Genomic DNA, 26,718 nt, shown 5'->3' with positions numbered 1-26,718 from the left:
GTTAATTGCAGAGAGGAATTTCACAAGTGTGTGATGAATAAAGTTGTGCTTTCTTTCTTTCTTTCCTACTTGAAGATGACCAAATATGGAATAAAAACACGCCCAAATTCACATTCTGATTATAGCAATCTTCTGAATGTAGCTAAAGCAAGAAGTGGCTTCTAAATTACAAGCATACTCTGATAAATTATCTCTAGTTTTTTGCACTACGGCAGCCATTTTGGTTTGCTTGAACACCAGCAGTTTTACCGGAAGTGAAAGAGCTAAGAAAAGTCACGTGACTGAAACCTAATAATAGTCTTGTGTATGGCCCTCCCACTCAGCGCGTCTCAAAGACACGCCCACGCTTTCAAAGACACGCCTTCTCTCTGTCATATTAGAGTGGACCCGGAAGTTTTGTCAACATAAACACAACTAGCGGTTTGTACTCACTGGCACTTAAACCGCTGGAAACCACGGCGTGAAGACAAGAGAAGGTTTGGGCTTTGGATCATGCAGTCAGGGGTTTTGTGGCTGTTGTTCACGCTGACAGTGTGCGGTGCGAACTTTTCCCCTCCGGTGGTGAACATCAGTCTGGATCAGGCTCCAGAGATCAGATGGTTGCCGCTTAAAAAGTTCTTCAGTAGAGATTTCTTACAGAAAGCAGCAGCTCAGGTGATCGAGTGAGTGAATCGCTTGTTGGTCATGTTTTAAACCTTTGAGCTCTTCATCTGTAACCAGTCTGGCTTTAGTTTTTAACTTTTGCAAAACTTTTTGCTTTATAAGACACTAAAAGCCCCTCAAAACCTCTAATAATAATAGTCACATTAACATGTTATGATCATTGTACTATTCTGTAGTATGCATCTAGATTTGTTTTTGCTCTGTTTTTCATAGACAGAGGTGTATAAAGGCAGATTTTTTTTTAAATCTCATTTAGAGCTGGTAGAAAGAGCAAGCTCTCTGGACACTACAGGTGAATAGGATAATATTTTAAAACAATAAACATCACTTTTTGCCAGCTAATATTCTTGATAGTACTTTTTGTACTGGAACATTTACATTACAGGAATTTATTTAGCAGCTGCTCTTATCCAGAGCGACATACAACATACCCAGAGCAGCCTGAGGACCAATTGGGGGTAATAGACGCCTTTCTCAAGGGCACTTCAGCCATTCATGTTGGTCCAGGGAATCAAACCAGTCACCTTTTGGTTCCAAAGCTGCTTCTATGCCTATGCCATTCTCTATTCCTGTGTTGATAAGAAATAGAAAACATAGAGCATATTTAACCCAGGGGGTAAACCAGTCTAGTCTCCTTCCTGTTTCAAAACAATATCAGAATGCCCAAGCGGATATTACTTCTAGACTTTCTGTAAAGCTAGCTCTTCTGAACGTTAGATCACTTTCAAACAAGTCATTTTTAATTAATCTTATTTGCAAACACAATCTTGATTTTTTTGCTTCTAACTGAAACATGGCTGGATCAAGCAAAGAGTGCTACTACCTTTATTGAAGCAGCTCCCCCAAATTTTAATTTCATGAGTGCTACCCAACATGGGAAAGGTGGACGGATCGCAAATATATTCAAAGCCTCTTTTCAGTGTAAACAGTCCTCACTTGGTGATTTTACAAAAAAGCCCCTACTTAAAAAGAATAATCTGGATGCTTCAGTATTGAATAACTACAGGCCAATATCAAATCTAACATTCATCGGGAAAATCCTTGAAAAAATTGTCTTCGATCAATTAACTGCTTTCTTGATATCCAACAGCTGTTTTGATAACTTTCAGTTAGGATTTCATGCCAATCACAGCACTGAAACAGCACTGATTAAAGACAAAAACAGCTTGGTCTTTAGTCTAGATTTGAAGCTGCCAACAGCAGGAGCATTTTTAATGTCCTCTGGCAGTTGGTTCCATAGCTGTGCTGCATAGTAGCTAAAAGCTGCTTCACCACACTTTGTTTTAACAGTAAATTTTTCTGCTGCGATCTGGTAGATCTGATTGGGTTAGGCCGCTGCAACATATCAGAGAGGTAATTGGGCCCTGTACCATTTAAAGATTTGTACACCAGCAGCAATGCTTTAAAGTCAGTTCTGTAGCTTACTGGAAGCCAGTGAAGGGACCTTAAAATTGGAGTAATGTGCTCTGTTCTTTTTGTTCGTGTGAGAACCCTAGCTGCTGCATTTTGAATCACCTGAAGTCGTTTGACGGTCTTTTTTGGCAGGCCTGTGAAAAGGCCATTGCAGTAGTCAACCCTACTAGAGATGAAGGCATGTATAAGTTTTTCCAGATCATTTTTTGACACAAGTCCTCTTAGTTTGGAATTGTTTTTTAGGTGATAAAATGCCGATTTAGTGATTGCTTTCATGTGACTGTCAAAGTTTAGCTCGCTGTCAATGAAAACACCAAGGTTTTTAACCATATCTTTTGTTTTAATCCCCTTTGTGTCAAGAATAGCGGTAATCCTGAGTCTTTCATCTTTTTTCCCAAATAGAATTACTTCTGTTTTATCTGTGTTCAGCTGAAGAAAATTTTGTGGCATCCAGTTGTTGATTTGGTCGATACACTGGTAGAGACATTCAAGGGGGGGCATAATCATTAGATGATAAAGCAAAATAAATTTGGGTGTCATCTGCATAGCAGTGATACAAAATTGAGTTGTTCTTGATAATTTGTCCAAGTGGGAGCATATAAAGGTTGAATAGTAATGGTCCAAGAATCGACCCCTGGGGGACACCACAGGTCAAGGACATTGATGTTGTACAATTTCCCATGGTAACAAAGAAGCTTCTATCTTTTAAGTATGATTTTAACCAATTGATAACTTTACCAGTCAACCCAACCCAGTGTTCAAGTTGATATAGCAGTATGTTGTGATCAACAGTATCAAAAGCTGCACTGAGGTCCAGTAACACCAGGACCGATGTTTTGCCTGCATCAGTATTAAGACGTATGTCATTTATAACTTTAATCAGCGCTGTTTCAGTGCTATGATTGGCACAAAATCCTGACTGAAAGTTATCAAAACAGCTGTTTGACCTCAAGAAGGCAGTTAATTGATTGAAGACAATTTCAAGGATTTTCCCGATGAATGGTAGATTTGATATTGGCCTGTAGTTGTTTAATACTGAAGCATCCAGATTATTCTTTTTAAGTAGCGGCTTTACAACGGCTTTTTTCAGGGACATGGGAACAATGCCAGTCTCTAGGGATGTATTTATGATTTGAAGCACATCTGTAATTATAAGATGAAGAACAGACTTAAAGTTGGTGGGCAGAATGTCCAATTCAGATGTTGAGGAACTGAGATTTTGTACAGTTTTTTTTTTTTTTTTTTTTTTCTCAAGAGTCTCATAATCAAACAAAATTCTGACATTGTGTTGAAGTTATCTGTTTGTGTCACTGGTGATTGCAGTTTTTCAATTATTTGCAACTGAGATATATTATGAGCAATATTCTGCCGTATTTTATCAATTTTACCTTTGAAGTAGGATGCAAACTCATTGCATTTATTAACTGAGAGAAGTTCAGGTGCCAATTGTGGTGGGGGATTAGTTAGCTTCTCTACTGTTGAAAATAGCACATGGGCATTGTTCATATTCCTGTTTATGATGTTGGAGAAGAAAGACTGTCTTGCTTTACGAATTTCATAATTATATTTACAAAGCATCTCTTTATGGATTTGATAATGGATGTGAAGTTTAGATTTGCGCCATTTTCTTTCAGTCTTTCTACATTCTCTCTTTGTCATTGACTTTTTTGATTTTGAATGGAGCAATATCATCCATAATTTGGGTCATTATTTAAATTAAAAATTTCCAGTAAGTCATCTACAGAGTCTGACATTTTGGTTGAGATCCGAGAGAGAGCTTGCTCAAAGAGAACACGTGTTGTCGTTTATAACTTTCCTACCCATAGTCGTTGAGCTGTTCTGAATGTGAGGGGACATAGAAACATCAGAGAAAACACAAAAATGATCAGATAAGGCCAGGTCAACAGCCGTAGTAGAAACAGTAAGACCCTTTGTGATGACGAGGTCAAGAGTATGACCACGAGAGTGGGTCAGCCCCTGTACATGTTGTACTAGGTTGAAGTTGTCAATAAGTGCAAGTAGTTCTCTGGTATAAGTGTTTTCAGAATTATCTACATGCAAGTTAAAATCCCCAGATATAATAAGACAGTCAAACTCTAAGCAAATGACTGACAACAGTTCACCAAACTCTTCCAGAAAAACTTTGGCTGAATGTCTCGGAAGCCTGCAAATAGTTAATAACAATATGTTAGGAGAGCATGTAACAAGTGCACATAAGTGTTCAAAGGATGTAAAATCACCAAGTGAGGATTGTTTACATTGAAAAGAGGCTTTGAATATATTTGCGATCCCTCCACCTTTCCCCTGTCGGGTAACATTAATAAAATTAAAATTTGGGGGAGCTGCTTCAATAAGGGTGGTAGCACTATTTGCTTGATCCAGCCAAGTTTCAGTTAGAAGCAAAAAATCAAGATTGTGTTTGCAGATAAGATCATTAAAAATGACTTGTTTGAAAGTGATCTAACGTTCAGAAGAGCTAGCTTTACAGAAAGTCTAGAAGTAATATCCGCTTGGGCATTCTGATATTGTTTTGAAACAGGAAGGAGACTAGACTGGTTTACCCCCTGGGTTAAATATGCTCTATGTTTTCTATTTCTTATCAACACAGGAATAGAGAATGACATAGGCATACTGGGTCCCAGCTTGTTTTCAAAACTACACCCAATGCAGGGACCCACAGCACATCATACAAGACTTTCTGTATGTGGGTCAATGACATGACGCCTATATTTTCAGTCCAACTGCAATTTCTTCAGTTAAAAAGTGTTTAAATTTCATAATAATTTACCACATATATGTAGTACATGTCACCTCCATGGAACTAAATCTTTTTTTCAGAAATAATTAGTTAGCATGCAATTTTTTGTCCTCAGTGTTAAAAAGTCATGTGGTGCGACCGTCTGACCTTAACTGCTGATTTTTAAACTTTTTAAAAATTACTCTAAATCTAATCAAATTTATTGTCTTTCTTTTTTGGCATATTTTCTGAAGTGTTTTGTAGTCCCACATGAAATTTCAGCTTTCTTGAATATATATTTCCCCCATAATATACAAACAAATGTCCGAGCCTGTCTATTTTTCCAAATATCATGTGGTGCGACCATCAAGAAATGACCATTTTGGGACTTTTTTATTTTAAATCCAAGTGAAAGACATGAAGTTGCATCATTCATCAATAGGCAAAGGACACATGGAATCAACAGGCAGGTCTGTAACCGAGCAATTCCAGCGTTATGGACGTGACACTTGAACTCAAAATGGCAACAAATGACTCAGTGCATGTTTTATTGTCTCCCAGTATTTAAACAGGTGTTGCATATTTTAAGGCTGTACCATACTGGAGAAGTGATAGAACAAGAACAATTCCCATAGTACATCTAGGGCATGCCAGAAAATGCCAATAAAAGATGCGTTATGGATGTGACAGAAAAAGTATCACTTTTCTTGGGTGACTGTACATTTTTATCAAACTCTGTGAAATCGTAAACCTAATGTTGAAATGGAGATATCCATTTGATAGAGGGGTCCAAGGTGAATATTAAAAAAATCTTTGTTTAAAATATTTTGTATTTCATGCAGAGTTTCGGAAGGAAAAGTCAGCGTTATGGATGTGACGAAATTCCGTTATGGATGTGACGCGTCTGAAATAGACATGGCATATGTTTAGAAAATCAGCAATTTAACCACCATAACCCTTTGAAAAACTCTCTAAATATCAGCTAAAACTATCAAAGTTCTTAAATAATATTTAGGATGGCTATTGTTTTGCTGTTTTGTGGATTTTAGCATACATTTCTGTGGCTTGTGGCAATAATATAGAATTGTACATGATCAAAGTTGATTTTAGCTTGGGTTTTACATTATAAGAAAGAAAGACTGACAGTGACATATTAGGTTGGTTACAAATTGGTTCAACTTATTCACATCTGTAAAATACAGGCCTAGGTGATATCTCTGGGAGTGGTTTTGATGTATTACCTGTTGCTTTATTTTTGCATGGTGAGGTTGACATTTACATGGAATTGCCCATCCCTCTTTCATACATTTCTAAAAGTAATGATTTTAAGTGCTGTGATGCTGTTGCCATATTTGGATGTCATGCGGTATGACCCCAAAAAGAAAACTATAATAAAGTTTTATTTACAAATGTATATTTTGATAATATAGTTCAAGGTGACCTTCTGTCAGAAACCAGCTAGTTTCGTTACAGTGGCTAATGCTATGTCTGTAAATTTTCACTGAATCTAGAAAACATCATTTGGTGCGACCAATATCATGTGGTGCGACCATTGCAGGATACTTTTAATTACTTTTATACATTGAAGAGTTACATTTATTGTGCTTCAAAAGTTATTTTCATGATTAATACAAACAAAGGATTGATTGATTGTAAAATGTGTTTTTCCCATTTTTGAGTATTTCTTGTGTATTCCAGGAACAACAAGTTATAATTCATATTTCATAGTATAATTAGAAAAAACATAAGTAAGTGAGATCTTGTCACTGCGATAACATATATTTCCTATTTTTTTAATATATATATATATATATATATATATATATATATATATATATATATATATATAATATTTTAATGTTTTTTTTTTTTCAATCAGATGCCACTGTCCAGCAAAATAAAGACTGCCTGCCATAGGGAGCAGGTCAACTCTGACCCAGCAGTATTAGACCTCACCCCGCCATCTATGGAGAGCATTCCACCAGCTCTCCTTAATGTAGCTGTAGCTCCCGACCCATCTGGAAATGTGAATCTAGTGGACCCAATATTGAATGACGATTTTAGTCCACCAGTGTTGTCCACACCAGTGAGAGATGAGAGAAGGGATAAGTCAGGCCAGAAATTTTGCAAAAAATTGCAGCGGGAGAAGATAATGCTTAAAAAGCAAGTCTTGCATCTCAGGAAAACGCTGATGGAAATGCAAAAAATGAAAAATGAAAGTAGAAAGCGTGAGATGAGAATGATGGAAATGCAAAGGAAAGTGAGAAGTGGAAAGGTCAAACAAAAGGGTCAGAAGAGACTGTCAGTTGAGAGAAAGCAAGCTGTTATACAGTTTTTGCTGAGAGATGAAAACAGTTGCCTTCTACCTGGGGAAAAAAAGACACAATCACGAAAAATAAACAAAGAGTACAAAGAAGAGTCCTGACAAAGCCTCTCAAAGAGCTCCACACACAGTATCAAACAGAGGTAGAACAGCACCTGTCCATGTCTTACAGACAGTTTACCCGACACAGGCCCTTTTACATTACAGAGCCAAAGTTACGGGACCGAGATACATGTGCATGTTCAGAACATGAGAACAGCCGACTGTTGGCGAACAAACTAGCAAAGACAGGGCTGCTGAAGACAACCAGTGTCTCGGAGTTAGTGGGAATGATTGTGTGTGACCCCAAAAACAAAGCATGTATGGATCGTGTGTGTCCCGAATGCTGCTTTGATGAAATCGTCTTCCCGGAGACAGACAACTGTGAGACTACATCCTGGGAACAATGGGAGCGGGTGACATCAACTAATGGAGACAAAAACTTTGCACATGTTGTAGACTTGTTGTGCACTGTTGTGAATGAGAAAAAGTGAAAACTGAAATGACAATGTTGTGAAAAGAAGTAGACATGAAATGGAAAAAAAGATTAAATTTTCATTTTCACTGAGTGTTAAAAGACGATAAAATTTGATTTAATCATACATGTTGCCTGAACTTTATCTGTTACTAATTTATTGCTATTTGTTTTGCCAATATGAGGATTTCCTGTCATTTGGTGCGACCATGCATCATATGGCACGACCAAAAATAGCAGTAATTTTCTCAAAATAAGAATATGGCATTTCACTTCTATGGCTGGAATTTTAATAACTGACAAAGTTTACTTGGGTGGATGTTGCTCTTCAGGTATTTTTTTTTTTTCTTCATTTTGTACATTTTATAAGGAAAAGTCTTGTTTTAATTAGACGCAAGCAGGTGACTGCCATATTGGACATCAAAAGAAAATAACAGTATGCATTAAAAGTCAAAATAAATGTCAATGGGTTGTTTCTATACACATCATACTACTCAGAACTTAGATTAATATCCAAACCATGTTTTGGAAAATAAAACAATTTTGAGGTTATTCTCGGTCGCACCACATGACATTTTTTAAGGTTGTAGCCAATTCATGTACATAAACACTAAAAAATAGATTTATGGATACCTGACATTGTAAATATTTGAACATTCTCAATAGAAATTAATATTTTTTATATTTTAAAATTTGCAAGTTGAAAATCCTTATCCGTCATTGACCCATGTTCCATTTGGTTTGACGGTGAAAGAATTGGAGATGTCATGTATCTTTTTAGATGGTGAAAAAGATTGGTAGCCAGCTGAAAGTCCTGGGCAAACACAGTTCAGTCTGTTGGTTAATTTTTGATGAACTGGGTACACTGCTTGTCGTGACAGATTTGGGCTGGAAAAAGAGTGTAGCCATTGGCAGCAGTCTCTGCATACTATTAGGGAAATCCATGCAAGGGGGAGACGGAGATGGTACAATAAAATCAGAAGAGCGAGACTTTGGTGAGGTCTTTGTAAGTGTCTCCATGACTGTCTCTGTGGTGACTGTCTCCCTGATAGTCTCTGTGATACTTGCATGGGGTCGAGATGTGGATGATGCAGCCTTGACATGATTATCTCTAGTCAGGTCCTCAATCTGGATGGAATCGCATGATAAAATCGCATGCTCACATTCTCCGTGTGATTGTTGATGTCCTTGGTAGTCTGCCCCAGATGGTTCTTGGCAGTCTGCCCCAGATGGCTGTGTGTCCTTGGTGAAGACTTGCATAGATGATTGTTTTGGCTTTGCAGAGGTAACTAGGTCAGTCTGCGACATCTTATCAACTGTTTTCCTCAATGTTGGCTGAGAGAAAATTGCAAGTCTATAATGATCTGCTAAGACTTTGGTCCCAATCCAGCTGAGTTCAGTGCTATTTGGCTTGAAGAATTCTCTGCAATTCCAGAAAAGGTTAAAATTGTCTATGAAGTTCATACCAGATGAAAAACAAGTTTTTCCAAGCCAGGTGTCAAGACTGAAGAGTTGAGTAAATGCAAAGCTTCCCCTTGCAGGGAGTGGGCCACTGATAAAAAATTGTATTCCAGTCTTATAGAGATCAGAAAAAAAGTTTTCTGAAATCATCTTGGACAAACAGCTGTTCTCTGAAAACATCATTTGCTCCCACATGCACAACAATACGTTTGATAGTTTTATGCTCGGACATGAGCTTCAAAATGCTGTCTTTGGTGTGAGAGATGGATGCATTTGGAAGGCAGCAAATAATCATCCCATGTCCTTTTAAATGTCTTACAGTGGAATCACCAAGAACAAGGGTTGTGGGATCAGGTGGTGTTATGAGCTGCTTTTTGCCTCCTCCCACAGCTCTTCGGTTTTGGTGCGATCTCTTTTTACGATGTGTTTGTCCGCCTGAAAATTCCGCTTCCACATCCCTGAGGCATTCAAATTTGTTCTGAAGCCTTATGGGCTGTGGATTTTCCATAGGATTGTAAATCCTATTGTAATTTGTAGACCTAGCTCTATTTCTAATAGCATGGCTGTCATGCATAGTATCAGAACGAGCTGGTGTTGAGGTAATTACTCTTCTGTTTTTATTTTTGGGTCTGCCACCCATCATGTGCCAGTTTTCTGTACTCACATTTTGCCCTGTTAGATCGATGAATTCATCCACTCGATCTGCAATGCCGTCGGGGTGCATTCTCTGCATTCTCAGCCACTGTTTCTGTACTCCTTTCCTGAGATATCGCTCTTAATTCGTCCGTCTTTGTCAGAGCATCAATCTTTGATTCCAGGATAGAAATCCTCTGTTCTAGTTCTGTGCATTTTCTGCAGGATCTCCTGGATTTTTTGCCCCCTGGCATTTTGTTTTAAAAGCTAACTTATCTTATAAAGATGAAAAATAAAATGAAAAAATAGTGGAAATTAGATGAGAAAGTAAAGTAAAATAAAGATCAAGCAGGAGCAAAGCAAAGAAGTGTCCTACTCGCTTGAGTAGGAGGAGCAAAAAAATCCTCGTCGGCCACAGGGCTCAAACCCGGACCTTCTTGCTGTGAGGCGACAGCGCTAACCACTACACCACCGTGCCGCCAAAAAAAAGGCTTCATCTAATTAAATGTGTAAATGTGCATTTTTTTTTTTTTTTTTTTTTTTTTAAATCTAATCTTTTGAGGAGGAGGATGATAGAATTAAAATATTTATTTCATTGTGAAGACACACTCTTCAGAGAAAAATTTGTTGAAATGACCTGTTTTCTCATACCTGTAGTGTCTCACCTTAAATGAACAACCGTTTTGCCTTATCTTTTGCTGAACTTTTTTAGTTCTACGGTTCCGGCATGGGTTCACCAGGCTATCAAACCTGTGGTGAGAGCTCTGGAGCAGTTTATCCCTCAGCCCTACGCTACTGAGATCAGAGGCTTGGCAGCTTTATATGGCAGTGACATCTCCGACATCATCTTGCTCAACTTTGCCTATGAAGTTTCTGCGTATGTAAATCTGTTGCTCATGCAGTTTGTTTATAGCATAACAATGGTGTGTCTAAGTATTTATACATGAGATGGCAACGTTAAATTATGAATAGGTCAGGGATGCATTTGCAGAATATCAGTTTTACTGTTTGTGGTGGGTGCAAAATTATTGGTCACATTACTGTATCGACTTCATTTGCTCTAAAGTCATAGGACTCAAATGAGCCTTCAGTGCAACACTGAAGGTTTACATGAATGTGGGCTAGATATAATTTATTAGGTATGTATGAGTAATCAGAATGGCAGTATATAATACTACAGTGCCTATGTTTTTAACAAAGATATTTCATGCACATGCTTCCCAGGATAGGCTCCAAATCCACTGCAGCCAGTATATAGCAGTTACTGAAAATGAATATTTTGATCAGTAGACCTATTTCACAAGTCGATGAATTGCCTGAATCCCCACCTCTATGATGGTGGACCTGGAGTTATAGACCTTTCATTGGATTTGAAGTGAATTATTATGTTTAATTCATCTTCATTAACCACTTAAAAAAAAAAAAGTTGGATTGTAAGAAATTCACATCGACCCAAACTATGGGAATGAATGAATCATTTTGCTAGCATTGGACAGTGGATTATTTGACAGTTGCTATCATATTTCAGGTTGGGTTTTTTTTGGGCATAGTATACCAGCAGAGGCCAGTTTACAATATATGGTTTGTCTTTCAAGCACATACTACTGATTCTCATGTTTTTGTCCATCTCTTATAGGTTCTGCACGAGTATTGTGGCTCAAGACACCAAAGGAAAAATCTATCACGGTCGAAACTTGGACTACCCCCATGAAGTGCTCAAGAATCTTACGATTGATGTTCTATTCATCAAAAATGGAGACGTAACATGACTTTTTACAGCCTTCCTGTTTTTGTATTAAAAATACATTATTTGTCTTGAAAGGCATCTTCCTTCAATGTGTTTTGCATGTTTAAATGCAGTTATCAAAGTGACTAAATCAGATCACAGTGCCATGATGTGAAATGAATTCTTATAAAAGAGAGAAAAATTAGCTGTAACTGAACACTAATTGTATTGCTGTATCTGTTCTAGGTGGCCTATAGGGGCACATCTTTTGCTGGTTATGTCGGGTTATGGACTGGGCAAAGTAAAAACAAGTTCACTGTGACTGGGAATGAGCGAAGTTAGTTAGTCCACTTCCTGAAGTCTTTTCACCTGCAGCAATTTTACATCCATTCAAATTACCAATGGATATTCTCTTCACAGATAAGGGCCACTGGTGGGACAATATCATTTCAGCTGTCCTGTTAAAGAATTCTCCTGTTAGCTGGCTAGTGAGAGAGGTAAAACCTAATAGCACAGCTACTTTAAAGCTAATCAGATTAGTTTTAAACTTGCACATCCAATGACTATTTTACACAAAATTAAATTGAACTGATTTTCCTACTTCTCATAGATACTTGGATTCATTTGTGGTCATGTGTGTGTGTGTGTGTGTTTTCCAGACTCTTGAGGAGGCCTCAGACTTCCTGAATGCAGTCATACAGTTGTCTAAAATACCCATCATCAGTGATGTGTATTACATTGTGGGTGGTGTTTATCCAGGAGAGGGTGTGGTCATCACCAGAGACAGGAATGGCCCTGCAGACCTTTGGCCATTGGATACGCTCTATGGAAAGTAAGAATCAACTGATCTTCATTTATTCTTTTTACACCTTGCCTTAAGCTTAAATATAGGGTTAAATATAATACGAATAAAACATAGGGTTTCCATGATTTGCAAATTATCACATTCTGTTTTTAATTACGTTTTACACAGCATCCCAACTTTTTTTGGAATTGGGGTTGTATGTCTACATAGTTGTAGAGAATTGGGGTTGTATCTCTACATACAGAATTGGGGTTGTATCTCTACATAGTTGTAGAGATACAACCCCAATTCCAAAAAAGTTGGGATGCTGTGTAAAACATAATTAAAAAACGAATGTGATAATTTGGGGCGGCACGGTGGTGTAGTGGTTAGCGCTGTCGCCTCACAGCAAGAAGGTCCGGGTTCGAGCCCCGTGGCTGGCGAGGGCCTTTCTGTGCGGAGTTTGCATGTTCTCCCCGTGTCCGCGTGGGTTTCCTCCGGGTGCTCCGGTTTCCCCCACAGTCCAAAGACATGCAGGTTAGGTTAACTGGTGACTCTAAATTGACCGTAGGTGTGAATGTGAGTGTGAATGGTTGTCTGTGTCAGCCCTGTGATGACCTGGCGACTTGTCCAGGGTGTACCCCGCCTTTTGCCCGTAGTCAGCTGGGATAGGCTCCAGCTTGCCTGCGACCCTGTAGAACAGGATAAAGCGGCTAGAGATAATGAGTTGAGATGTGATAATTTGCAAATCATGGAAACCCTATATCTTACTGAATATATATATATATATATATATATATATATATATATATATATATATATATAATGGCAACATATCAAATGTTGAAACTGAGAATTATTATTATTTATTTATTTTTTTTTTAATATATGCTCATGTTTCAAAAAGTTGGGACAGGGGCAACAAAAAACTGGAAAAGTTGTGTAATGCTAAAAATAAATAATAATAATTAGGCTAATTGGCAAAATTAGTCAGTAACAAAAAGATTGGATACAAAAAGAGCATCCCAGAGAGGCTGAGTCTCTCAGAAGTAAAGATGGGGAGGCATTCAAAATTAAAGTCAAATAATAGTAAGTAAAGTCTGTTGAAAGGATGTTCAGTATCAACATACTGAATAAGAGTCCTGGGATAAACACAGGGCAGCATTAGTTGATCAGATCAGAACCCATGAAAATGGTACAATTTTTTTACTTTACTGTAACTTTTTGTCATCAATATAAGTTAGGACTCAACAGAACTATTTCATTTTATATTTGAATTAATTTTTGTAGCTGGTACAGGGTTGAGACAAACTACGATCACTGGCTGCCCCCACCCAAACAAGACACTAGAAGGTGTGTGTTTCACTTGTTTTATTATAAATTATTTCAATAATATTCTCTTCTATTATCCTAGTGTATCTGCTTATGCTTTCTTTTCTGGTTTAGAGAAGTGGCTAAAAAAGCATTGAACGCTACAGGTCAAAATAACATCAACTTACATTCTCTTTATCAGGTAAACAGCTAAATCTATTTCATTATCGATTGTCAGTAATACAGTTGTATATTAGTCCCATTCAATATAAATAACACCACCACCGTCTCTCACATCCAACTTCACTCCTGTTTGTTTGTTTTTTTCTGTAAATTTTGATTCATTGCAATTTATACAATGGGTGGCACGGTGGTGTAGTGATTAGCACTGTCGCCTCACAGCAAGAAGGTTCTGGGTTTGAGCCCAGCGGCCAACAGGGGCCTTTCTGTGTGGAGTTTGCATGTTCTCCCTGTGTCTGCATGGGTTTCATCCAGGTGCTCCGGTTTCCCCCCACAGTCCAAAGACATGCAGGTTAGGCTAATTGGTGGCTCTAAATTGCTGGGTTTCACTTGACGTCACATCCGCCTCATTAGTTATTCAAAACTTTAGCTGGTGGTCTACCAAAGCTCAGTTGACAAAACATTTGTATGAAGAAGGTGCATTGCTCGCATGAAAAATACCTTACACTTGTATTGTTTTAGGTTGTTTGAATCGATCAAACCATGAAACTGATAAGTTTCTTCAGGGTTCCCTGTGAACTAATAAAAAAGGGTGAACGAACACAGGATTTCACAAAAAAATGTCAAGAAAGGTGGCTTTTGAACCTCTCACTGAAATTGAAGGGAGCCGAGTCAAAGCATGCTCGAGTTTGCAGTGATCACTTGGTGAAAGGTTTGTATATCCCTCTCAGCTATGGCCTTAGTGTTTTCCTAGTACTTTTCTTGCTATGTGTCGTTATTTTACGGTACTTTTTTTTAGTCACGAAGCGCTAAAGTCCCCAGCTGTTTCTATGTTTCCTCCTCACAAAGTCCATATGCATGAAGGTCACAACAAAATTCTTCCCCAGCCGTACAGTTACAATGCGCTGTGATCACTTCTCCGTCTTGTTTAACTAAGATCCAGGCCTTTAAAGGGGTTTCTGATGATCTTTGTGAATGATTTACCTGAGAGATAAGAGCCAACACAAGTGAGAATCAAGCCAACTGTTTGTTTACACTTCAACTTGCAGTGCTTCGTTGTAAAGACGCAAACAAAAAGCTTTTTAAAAAAAACATACTTACACGGGCAAAAACAATACAGGATTCATTGGGCAGTGACTTGATACTGAGGACCTTTACCCAGCCACATACAAAAAAGTTGTAAGCCTCCATACTATTCCACGCTTTCATCTGTTTTGCGGTGTAGAAGGACGTGTGCAACACCAGATGGTTCGAGATGTCTGGGAACTCGACTGAAGGGTAGTTTTCCAGATTGTATGACATCCTTTTTTCCCCAGACTGTAGGGGTCGATTCCATTGCACATAGCAATCTTCTGAATATATCTAAAGCCAGCAGTGGCTTCTAGATTACGAGCATACTCTAAAGTTATTGCTAGTTGTTTGCACTATGGCAGCTGTTTAGACCACCAGCTATTTCAATTCCGGTAAAACCGCTAAGAAAAGTCACGTGACTGAAACCCAGCAATTGACCGTAGGTGTGAATGTGAGTGTGAATGGTTGTTTGGCTATGTGTCAGCCCTGTGATGATCTGGTAACTTGTCCAGGGTGTACCTTGCCTCTCAACCATAGTCAGCTGGGATAGGCTCCAGCTTGCCTGCGACCCTGCACAGGATAAACGGTTATGGATAATAGATGGCTGGATAGATGCAATTCATATAATCCTGTATACATTAACAACTGCTTTGGAATAACAAACATGTCTCTGTTACATTACATGCTTTAATCTAAATGTAAAGCACTTATTTAACTCTCCTAGATGTTGGGTATTTTATAGCATATGTGTTTTGTAGCATGCTATAACTTGCTATATGTGACTTAAAGTGCTGATGACACATTTTTGACATCTTTGGCGATGTTTTATAACATAAAAAGTAATTCCCGATGATCCATATATTAATTCACGAAGGCGCCTATTTTACAAGTTATGATGATAAACACGGCTATTTGGACAAATTTGACGGGGCTGCAGCACCCAGGAGATGAAAGAGGAGGAGGAGCTATATGACGTCAGTGAAAGAACCTTCCTCCTAACTTACCAGTTTGTTGTTGATGCGACAGGTGTTCAGTTTGTCATTATTAGTATTTTTATTTTATATATATATATATATATATATATATATATATATATATATATATATATATATATATATATATATATAAGTTATTATGCCTTCGCGTTGTGTTGCCGGCTTTTGCTCCAAAACCTACAAGGAATGGGGTAAGTTTATTCAAGTTTCCCAGAGATCCCGAGCTGCATGCGAAGTGGGTGAAGCAAGTCAGGTGCACTCGTGACAAGTGGGAGCCCTCATCAACATCCGTCCTGTGCTCTGAACACTTCGATTTGGATTGTTTTGACACCCTTCCCAGCTTAAAAGAATCTCTTGGGTGTTCAGTTCATCACAAACGTGTATTACTACCATCAGCAGTGCCTACACAGTGTTGCCAGATTGGGATTTTTCCCGCCCAGTTGAGTGGTTTCAAGTGCATTTTGGTGGGTTTTGAACATATTTTGGGCTGGAAAACGTCAGCAGTATCTGGCAACAGATACTGCTGACGTTTTCCAGCCCAAAATATGTTCAAAACCCACCAAAATGCACTTGAAACCGCTCAACTGGGAGGGAAGAATCCCAATCTGGCAACACTGCCAGTATTCCAGAGGGGGTCTACTAGTAGCTATGCCGGATCCAAAGACAGTCCTCCTGTCAGAACATGTGTTGTGAAACGACATAAGATAAAGGTACGTAGAGCTATAGATTCTACATGATAATCATAAATGTAATCATAAAGTCAGCGTGATATCAGTCATGTATTTGCTTGTGAAAGCTTGCGGCTTTCATGTAACTGCCGCCTAGCAACGAGAGGCAAAGGGTAAAGAGGGTAGACTATCATAGATTCTATTTGGAAGAGATCAACACAATTCTAGACTCCCAGAAGAGGAAGAGCTAGCACTAGAGAGTTCACCGGCGTTTTCATGCGCCATTTCCATTGAGTAGAACCATAGGATGTCTGAGTAGAACAGCCAGTGAACCGCAGCGTGTTCTCCCGCTGACGTCACAACATGGCCGCGAGCCACAGACCCAGTTTTCTTGCGCTGTGCAATTAAAAGTTGGATATTTGCGTAACAACAGCTTCTTTTCACGTAATTATAACAGAAACCTAACATGTTTGCCATGTTGTATAGTTTATTTAAGAAATTGCATAGAGTCATGTTCGTGTCATCAGCCTTTTAATTGCAGTTTTGGTCTTTTCTTTCAGGTTTTATCAGTGGTCCCGGTGTGCAACGGGTGAGAACAGTGTTATATATGATTGTATTTGTGGATCTTTAATTCAGTGTCAGATTGTTGCTCACACAGCCTTTTACTGTTGGGCCAGAGCAAGGGGTTGTATTTGGGCAGCGTAGTGGTTAGCACTGTCGCCTCACAGCAAGAAGGTTCTGAGTTCGAGCCCAGTGGCCGACGGGCCTTTCTGTGTGGAGTTTGCATGTTCTCCCTGTGTCTGCATGGGTTTCCTCTGGGTGATCCGGTTTCCCCCACAGTCCAAAGACATGCAGTTAGGTTAACGTGGGGCAGCCTTGGGCTGAAGTGCCCTTGAGCAAGGCACCTAACCCCTGACTGCTCCCTGGGCACTGTAGTGTGGCTGCCCACTGCTCTGGGTGTGTGCGCGTGTGTTCACTGCTTCAGCTGGGTTAAATGCAGAGGATGAATCTCACTGTGCTTGAAGTGTGCATGTGACAAAGGTTTCTTCTTTTCTGTTTGTAATTTTACTTCCCCTATTAAAGTTGAGCAGATTTACCTCATATCCCTTTTTGAAGGCATGTGGTATTAACAACTAACTGCAGTAATAAGGAACTGAACATGACTAGGCCCTGTCAGGCTTAACCACTCGGACAGATCTTTGCCCTACTTCATATTCTCCATTCAAACTTACTTTGAACTTATTGTTCAAATCTTTTGAGTATTGTGCTAAATCATCACATCTGTCTAGTAGTTGATCTTATTTCAATACACTTGAAGGGATTTTTGTATTTGATCTATTCAGGTAATCTTTTTTTTTTTTTTTTGCTAAACATGTATATATTTAGATATACAGTACTGTGCAAGTCTTGGGCACCCTTTTTTTTTTTCATATAAACTTGGTTACAGATTTCTATTTTATGACTTCTACATTATCGAGTCAGTCCAAAAACATTTTAGAGTACAAATGTTCATTTTCCAGCACAAAATGAAATGTTACAGGGAAAAAAATGTTTGCATCTGAGCAGCACATTACATAAGAGAGCATTTTTCAGATTTAACCCTTTGATGCAAAACATGGGTCAAAAGTGACCCGGCTGAGGTTTTTATCTTCTATATCTATTATATCTTCTATAGTATTTTCCTATTTCTCTCAGGTAACATTCACCCCAATCCGGGACCAGAGCGAATTGAACTCATGAACCCTCACGAACTAAAAACCAGCAGTGGCTTGCGTTTTTTTTTCACGTAAACGCTCGTAGTCTGGTAAATAAAATTGATGAAATTCGCCTGTGGGCGAAGTTGACAGAAAGTGACATTATGGTTATCTCTGAGACTTGGCTTAAACCGTCAATTTCAAACAATATGCTCCATATCGATGGATATAATCTCTTTAGGTCAGACCGAATGCATAAAGGGGGAGGAGTTGCTATTTATGCCAAAGCATCTTTGGACTGTTGTTGTCTTGAAACAATGACTAAACCTAAATGTTTTGAGCTGTGTGCCATCAAAGTAAACCTCTCCAACAACGCACATCTGACAGTGGTCGGCTGTTACCGCCCACCTTCGGCTGTGGCTGAGGCGACCACTCTACTGACAGATTTTCTACGGAAACTTCAGAACGAGTATGTTGTTTTAGGAGACTTAAATTGGGACTGGTTATCTACCTCTACATTAAGGGACTTGTGCGACGCGTTGCATCTAACACAACTGGTTCAATCACCAACACGCCTCAATCTGAAAAAAATGGACAAATCTACACTAATAGACGTTATTCTTACAAATGCCCCATATAAGTACCCTGCTGTGGGCGTTTTCTCCAATGACATCAGTGATCACTGTGCCGTCGTCTGTGTAAGAAACTGTAAAGCAATTAAAGTGAAACCGCGATTTATTTTTAAAAGAAATTATAAACGTTTTGATGAGCAGGCTTTTTTGCATGACATCTACCAAAGTGACTTAAATAGAGTATGCTGCATGGATGATGTTGAATTGGCATGGGATTATTTTAAAAGCACATTTCTATCTATAATTAATAAATATGCACCTCTTCGCAGACATAGAGTGAAGGGTAGGGATAACCCCTGGTTCAACGACGCTCTTGCAGTAGCCATTAGAGAAAGAAACGAGGCATGGGCTAAAGCCAAAAGGTTTAATGATGAGAAGCACTGGTTAACTTACAGGGCTATATGAAATAGATGTACTAGATTAATAAAAAATACAAAAAGTGAGCACTACTTAAACTTAATACAAGAAAACCTAAATGATCCCAAAACGTTCTGGAAACTAGTCAAATCTACATCAGGGGATATCCCACCCCCCGCCACACCTGAAGCTGTTATAACAGAACTAGGAGAAGTGAGGGGTAAAGAAAATTTAGTAGAGGTTTTTAATAAACATTTTATAAATGCAGGAATTGTTACACAGGCGATCCTCCCACCCCCCAGGGTGGATAGTGAATCCTTAGAGTCTTCTAGTTCTTTGGATGTTTTTAACTTTACTTACATATCTGCTTGTGAGGTAGAAAAAGCACTTATACATTTAAATTGCAAAAAATCCGCTGGTTCTGATCAGATTGAGCCCTACTTTCTCAAACTGGCGGCAAGATTGATAGCTGATCCTATTGCTGCTATTTTAAATCTCAGTTTGAGCAGTGGCTCTATTCCAAAGTCTTGGAAATCTGCTCTTGTCCTCCCACTATTAAAGGGTGGTGAGCCTACTAATTTAGACAATTACCGTCCCATATCCAGACTATCTGTCATGGCTAAGTTATTTGAGTCACTTATAAATGAACAAATAAAAAAAAATACCTAACTAAACATAGCGTTTTAAGCCCCATGCAGTCTGGTTTTAGGCAAGGGCACAGTACTATAACCGCAGTAGCATCAGTGATGAATGATATCATTACTGCTTTAGACAACAAAAAATCATGTGCTGCTCTATTCATTGATTTGTCTAAGGCATTTGACACTGTTTGTCATGACCTTCTTTTACAAAGATTAAAAGATATAGGTTTCAGCCCCTCTGTTATTAACTGGTTCTCTAACTGTCTGAGTGGTAGAACGCAGCGTGTGATCATTGATAACTGCACCTCATCCTCTCTAGAGCTAAAAATGGGTGTGCCTCAAGGATCAATTCTGGGGTCCATTTTGTTTTCTATATATATATATATAAATAACCTGGGTAGGGGTCTAAGTCCCACAAAGGTACATCTCTATGCAGATGACACAGTAGTGTACACTTCCGCATCATCAGTACAGGAAGCTGTGAACTACTTACAGTCTGCTTTTAACCAGATACAAAATTCTCTTGTGGGACTTAGGTTGGTTCTAAATGCTAAACTAAATTCATGGTTTTCACACGCGCTCACACACCCTGTAATAGCTCTATTATTACCACAAATGGAATGCAGTTAGAAAAAGTCTCTTCCTATAAATACTTAGGAATATGGCTAGATGATAAATTGTCTTTTAGTACACATATTGAAAGCCTCTTAAAGAAACTCAGGCCTAAATTAGGATTTTATTTTAGACAAAGAAAGTGTTTTCCTTACAAAGCAAGAAAAAGGTTGGTAGAGAGTACTTTCTTATCCGTGTTAGATTATGGTGATATCATTTATATGCATTCCTCACTAGTACTGCTAAAAAAACCTGGATGTTGTATATAATTCTGCCTTGCGTTTTATCACAGGGACTGGAAATAGAGTTCATCGTTGCTTGTTGCATGAAATGGTACAATGGTCTTCTCTTTCTCTTAGAAGGAAATTTCACTTTCTTATTTTTATTTTAAAAGCGCTACTGGGTAACTTACCTCAATACATTTCGACTCTGCTTTCTTTTCACACAAGTGTATACAGTACAAGGTCAACAAATAAGTTACTATTGACTGTACCCTCAATAAGAACTGAACTTGGCAAGACATCATTTTCATACTATGCACCATATATGTGGAATGAACTACAGAGTACACTTCACCTAGAGACACTTCCCTCTGTCAGTGTTTTTAAAAATCTTTTACAATCAACTTTTATAGAGAACTGCCATTGCTTTTAAATAGGGTGCCCATGTTTTCACTTATCATTTTATTGCTGTTCAGTTTTTGTTTTACCTTCTATGTGCGTCTTGTTTTCTCTTGTCTTTTGTTTTTAATTATTCCTGGCTGCATTGTCAGTTGTGTATTTGGTGTACGTCCCATGTGTTTTTTTTTTTTTTTTTTTTTTTTTTTTTTTAAATTTCTGGTTTTTTTTTTTTAGTTTTATTTAGTGTCTTGTTTTTGTCCTTGTCTTTGTATTAATATCTGCCTGCTATTCTTGGCCAGGTCTCCCTGGCAGAAGAGCCATTGTGGCTCAATGGGACCTTTCCTGGTTAAACAAGGGTTAAATAAAAAATAAAAAAAATAAATATCTTTGCAATAAATTAATTCCATCATTCAGTATTCAAGGTATTCCTCAATTAACTTGTTTTTGATCATCATACATCCTTATTTTATTTTTTCCTTTCTTACTTTTTGAATAAAAACCCTTTTTGTATCACTCCCCTTCTAATGCACAACATGGGTCAAAAACGCCCTGCATTCATTTTCCAGGTTATTTCATGTATGGCTGAGTGTTTCTATGATATACTTTTGAAATTCATTTTGTCATTTACTTTTCCAAATATGCAGTAAATATCTTGTTTTTGTTTAGCACAAATCATCATTTTTATTTTTCCTTTCTTAAGTTATGAACAAGCACAGCTTTTGTAATTCTACATCAAGTTTACACACATGGGTCAGAAACGACCCGCATGCATTTACTCCAGCGTTTGGTGGGAACTGTGAATTGTGCTTGTGTCAGACATTTCACAGCTCAGCACAGCGCCCTTTTGCCCATCTAATACATGTAAGTAATGTTTTTCAATTGTTCTAACATTACCTTAGAAAAAAATGGATTATGTTTAGGTTACCTTGAGCGTGAGTAGATTACTTGTCAGAAAGTTACAAGTAATTACTATTAGCTATCTAGCTGTTGACATTCTACTTTAGTTAGCTAATTTTATTGTAGTTGGCTTAGCTAACTACATAGTTAATAAATAAATAACTGGCCCCATTCACTGCTAAAGTAATTACTTGAAACAAATTATTATTATAGTATTAAGACATTTAATTTTAAATCACACTTGGATGACCCATGTGTAGTAATATGTGTTTTTGTTCATAAAGTAGGAAAGAAATTAAATTAATGATTTGTGGTAATTAAAAACAAGATATTTAAAGAATACTTGGAATATTCCATCATAAAATAAATTGATTTCAAAAGAGCAAAGAAAAACTCAGTCAGCATGAAATAACCTGGAAAATGAATGCGGGTCACTTTTGACCCATGTTGTGCATTAGAAGGGGTGTGCATATGTTTTGCATCAAAGGGTTAAAAAAGAAAACATAATGAAGGCTACTGGGTTTTGGTGCAAAATTTAAGAAGTAAAGTGTGACAGTGTCCAGAAAAACTGTAGCTGCTTCTGTAAGCTGCTCAGTAAAACCTACAGCTCAGTTCCTTATAAAACTGGACTAGTTGTACCTGAGACCTGAATTTTATATATATATATATATATATATATATATATATATATATATATATATATATAAAAAATTTTTTTTAAGAAAAAGGTCATCTCACACCAAATATTGACTGTTTGTTATGGCTTACTGCTGTTTTTATAGTTGTGGGGTTTTTGGGGGGTTTTTTTAATGTTGAAACATTTTTTTTTAAAGCCATTTTTGGTCTACAGCATTTCTTTATATGTTCCTAAGACTTTCTTGCACAGTACTGTACATGAATGCTTTCCAATTGTGCTTAGTCCTTGTATTTCACAAAAAAAAAACCTGTAATAAATCACTGTTCTCTAATTTCACTGTTCACCTGGTGATCAGGATAACGGTCTACACGACTGTGATGAGTGCAGCTGCCCCAGAGGTGTACAGAACCGTGGTTAGAGAGGTATAAACACACAGCAGTGCACCATACATACTCCATGTAGTTAATAATTAACATAGTGCATATTGGCTTGGCTTGTTTTTTGACCTTTGGCTTGTTTCTTCTTACAAATTATCATGACATTATGCCCTTCTAGTTTGTTTTCCATAAAAGTGGAATGAAAATCTTGTTAGTTTGTGAATTTGCAGTATATTTGCTATGCAGTAGCAGTGGGTACTCCCGTGTCTCAAATGTCAAAACAGCAAGACTCCCCCCCCCCCCCCCCCCCCCCCATGAGTCAGTGATCATTTGATTATGTTGATATAAAAATATATAAATAAACTGAAAGTCACCACCATTTCTCCAAACGGTCTTATGACTGTTTTCATGGTTGCATTAGCTATTTTTAATGACATTGCCAAATCAAAACTAGGGTAAATGTTTATTCATCATTTTGCCCCAATTTTCTCTCTGTTCACAGACATGTGGAGAGTCCTTTTTGACAAAGGTCGACGGTAGAAACTAAAACCTTCACCAAACTTACAGTAGTTTCAAAATCACATACAACATTGCATCTCACATGATATTTCAAATGAGACAATTTTAATACAAATTTTTACTGTATATTTAATTCTGTGGTAACGGGTCACTGACCTCTCTGCAATAATAGATTTTATAATTGTTTATGATTGTAAATTTTTATATACTTGTACATGTTAAATTGCGGTAACATAATGTTCATCACATGGGCTTACCTTTTAGATATGTCTTAAATTTGGAGTCTGCATGTGTGTAATGATGTTAACTTGTGCACTCAACCAACAAGATTAATAAATTTACCAATTTACTTTTGCCTTGTGTATATAAACCCTTTCCCATCTACTCTAATGCTGAAATACATTAACATAAAGGCATACAATTTTATTTACAATGGTCATGAGCTGTGGATAGTGAGTGAAACAATGAGCTTGTGATGTGGTGAGAAGCTCTCCAATTTGGGAGAGACTGGATGAGAGGAATCCGTTAAGGTGGTTCAGGCAGCTTACAAGGAAGGATGCCTTTTGGTCAGATCCCATTATCAGGGACAGTTTGGACACACCTTCTAATTCAATGGGTTTTCTTTATTTTTATTAAGTCATTTCATGTCTTAAAGTAATGATGGCTGTCGTTTGTCTGCTTGGTTGAGTGGTTCTTGACATACTATGGATTACTACAGTTGTGGAATAGGGCTATTTACTGTATTTTTATTATTTACTGTTTGATCTCAAATGCATTAAGAAGGCAAGAAATTGCACTAATTAACTTTTGACGAGGCACAGCTGTTAATTGAAAAGCATTCCAGGTGACTACCTCATGAAGCTGGTTAAGATAATGCCAATAGTGTGTGTAAAGTGACAAGGTAAACACTGGCTACTTTGAAGAATCTAAAATATGAGACTCCTTTTTTTTTAAACCCTTTTTTTAAGCCACATAATTCCATAAATGTTCCAGATGTTGGTTCATAGTTCTAATGTCTTCAGTATTGTTCTACAGTGTAGAAAATGGGCTAAATACAAAAAAACCCATGAATGAGATGGAGTGTCCAAACTTTTGACTGGTACTGTACATCCCACTGGACCCAGGACCTGCTGGAGAGGTTCTATCCTTGGAACATATGGGGATCCCTAGGAGGAACTGGAATTTGGTACCAGGTATAGGGAAGTCTGGGCTGACCTTCTCAGCCTGCTTCTACTGTGGCTCCTAACAGAAAAAGTGGAGAATGAATGAACATGTCCCAGAGAGTTCTAATGATAAATATTTAATTTAATCTATACACATGCAGGATTCACCAGTGATGTATTTTGATACAATTATTGTCAGTTTTTTCCACAAATGGGTGTAAAAGCTGGGGCAGCACGGTGGTGTAGTGGTTAGCACTGTCGCCTCACAGCAAGAAGGTTCTGGGTTCAAGCCTAGTGGCTGGCAAGGGCCTTTCTGTGTGGAGTTTGCATGTTCTCCCCGTGCCTGCGTGGGTTTCCTCCGGGTGCTCCGGTTTCCCCCACAGTCCAAAGACATGCAGGTTAGGTTAATTGGTGGCTCTAATTTGACCGTGAGTGTGAATGGTTGTCTTTGTGTGTCAGCCCTGCGAGTGACTTGTCCAGGGTGTACCCTGCCTCTCGCCCATAGTCAGCTGGGATAGGCTCCAGCTTGCCTGCGACCCTGTAGAACAGGATAAGCGGCTACAGATAATGGATGGATGGGTGTAAAAGCTCTGATGTGTTTATTCTGCAGACAGCATAACATACTCGTGGAAAAACAATGGAAAAAGTCTAACATTACAAATAATTTGGGACTGAAATCTGAGAGAAACACAGACATGACACTGGAGTTTTACATGTTTTCACCGTGTCTACATGAGTTTCCTCTGGGTTCTCTAGTTTCCTCCCACCGTGCAAAAACATGGAGGTGAATTGACTAATCTAAATTGTTCCTAGGTATGAATGAGTGTTAAATTAATGTGTGATGGCGACTGGTATCCTCACCAGGGTGTGTTCCTGTCTTGCATTCATTGAGAACCACCACCATAACCCTGAACGCAGGGCGACAGTGCTCACGGACTACATCAACTTCTGTCTCTCATGCAACATTCTGACAAAAACCGTCAGACGTTTTCCCAACTCCAAACCCTGGATCACCCATCACATTAAAAACGGTTTGAGAGAGAAACACAAGGCTTTTCAACGTAAAGACTGGGCTACTGTCAACTCACTAAATAGACAAATAAAAATAGACATCATTAAAGCCAAGCATGAATACAAAGACAAACTAGAACAGGAATTCAGCACCATGAATACCAAACAAGCCTTCCATAAATTAAAAATGCTCACAGGACAATCAGCTAGTCAGTCTCACTCCACCATTATAGATCCCACCAACTTTGCTGCCACCTTGAACTCTATGTATGGTTCGACACACAAGACCACTCAGCCACATGTGAGGAGCTTTTTGACGCCCTACCCTCGGACACACCCAGTCACCCCCCATTCACAATAGAGGACGTACAGTGGCAGCTGAGCAGATGCAAGATTGGAAAGGCACCTGGGCCAGATAACATCTCAGCCAGGGTGCTGAAGCTCTGTGCTACAGAACTGCCCCCCCCCCCCCCCCCCCATGCCATCTTCTGGGACTCGTATAGGTCAACAACCATACCCACCATCTGGAAAACCTCAGCTATCATCCCTGTACCTAAGAACACACGCCCCTGTGAACCCAACCACTACCGGCCGGTTGCACTCACCTCCATCATCATGAAATGCCTGGAAAAGCTCATCCTCCACACCATACTGCCAATTGTCCGCCCCCTGCTGGACCCATACCAGTTTGCCTACAGGGCCAGCAGGGGGACGGAGGATGCTGTTGCATGCCTTCTCCACCCCCTCCTGCAACACCTGGAATCACCGGGCAACTTCGCAGCCATCCTCTTTGTAGACTTTAGTTCAGCCTTTAACACCATTCAGCGCCACCAGATGATCAAGAAACTCTGCCACCTCAACATTCCACCACCCCTCATCCGCTGGATTCACAACTTCCTCACCAACAGACCACAGGCTGTCAGGATAGGCACAGTGACATCATCCACCATTATCACTAACACGGGAGCTCCGCAAGGCTGCGTTCTTAGCCCTTTCCTCTACACCAACGACTGCATCAGCCCCTCACCTGTCACCACATATTTTAAATATTCCGACGACACTGCCATCCTAGGTTTGCT

At 38.7% G+C, this 26,718-nt stretch overlaps 1 protein-coding gene across 1 annotated transcript; it reads left to right on the top strand.

Moving 5' to 3' along the window:
* Nucleotides 1–362: 362 nt before the first annotated feature.
* LOC132872286 (N-acylethanolamine-hydrolyzing acid amidase-like) lies at nucleotides 363–23,814 on the top strand. Its single transcript, XM_060907030.1, has 11 exons — nucleotides 363–662; nucleotides 10,457–10,621; nucleotides 11,381–11,504; nucleotides 11,717–11,807; nucleotides 11,891–11,967; nucleotides 12,130–12,302; nucleotides 13,545–13,607; nucleotides 13,701–13,767; nucleotides 17,040–17,068; nucleotides 22,925–22,991; nucleotides 23,449–23,814. Exons 1-11 carry the CDS (start codon nucleotides 493–495, stop codon nucleotides 23,491–23,493), a joined length of 1,071 nt encoding a protein of 356 aa, XP_060763013.1. The 5' UTR covers nucleotides 363–492; the 3' UTR covers nucleotides 23,494–23,814.
* The last annotated feature ends 2,904 nt before the right edge of the window (nucleotides 23,815–26,718 follow it).

This window comes from Neoarius graeffei, chromosome 24, assembly GCF_027579695.1.
Source record: "Neoarius graeffei isolate fNeoGra1 chromosome 24, fNeoGra1.pri, whole genome shotgun sequence".
NCBI lineage: Eukaryota > Metazoa > Chordata > Actinopteri > Siluriformes > Ariidae > Neoarius > Neoarius graeffei.
This window is presented reverse-complemented; position numbering and strand designations above follow the sequence as displayed.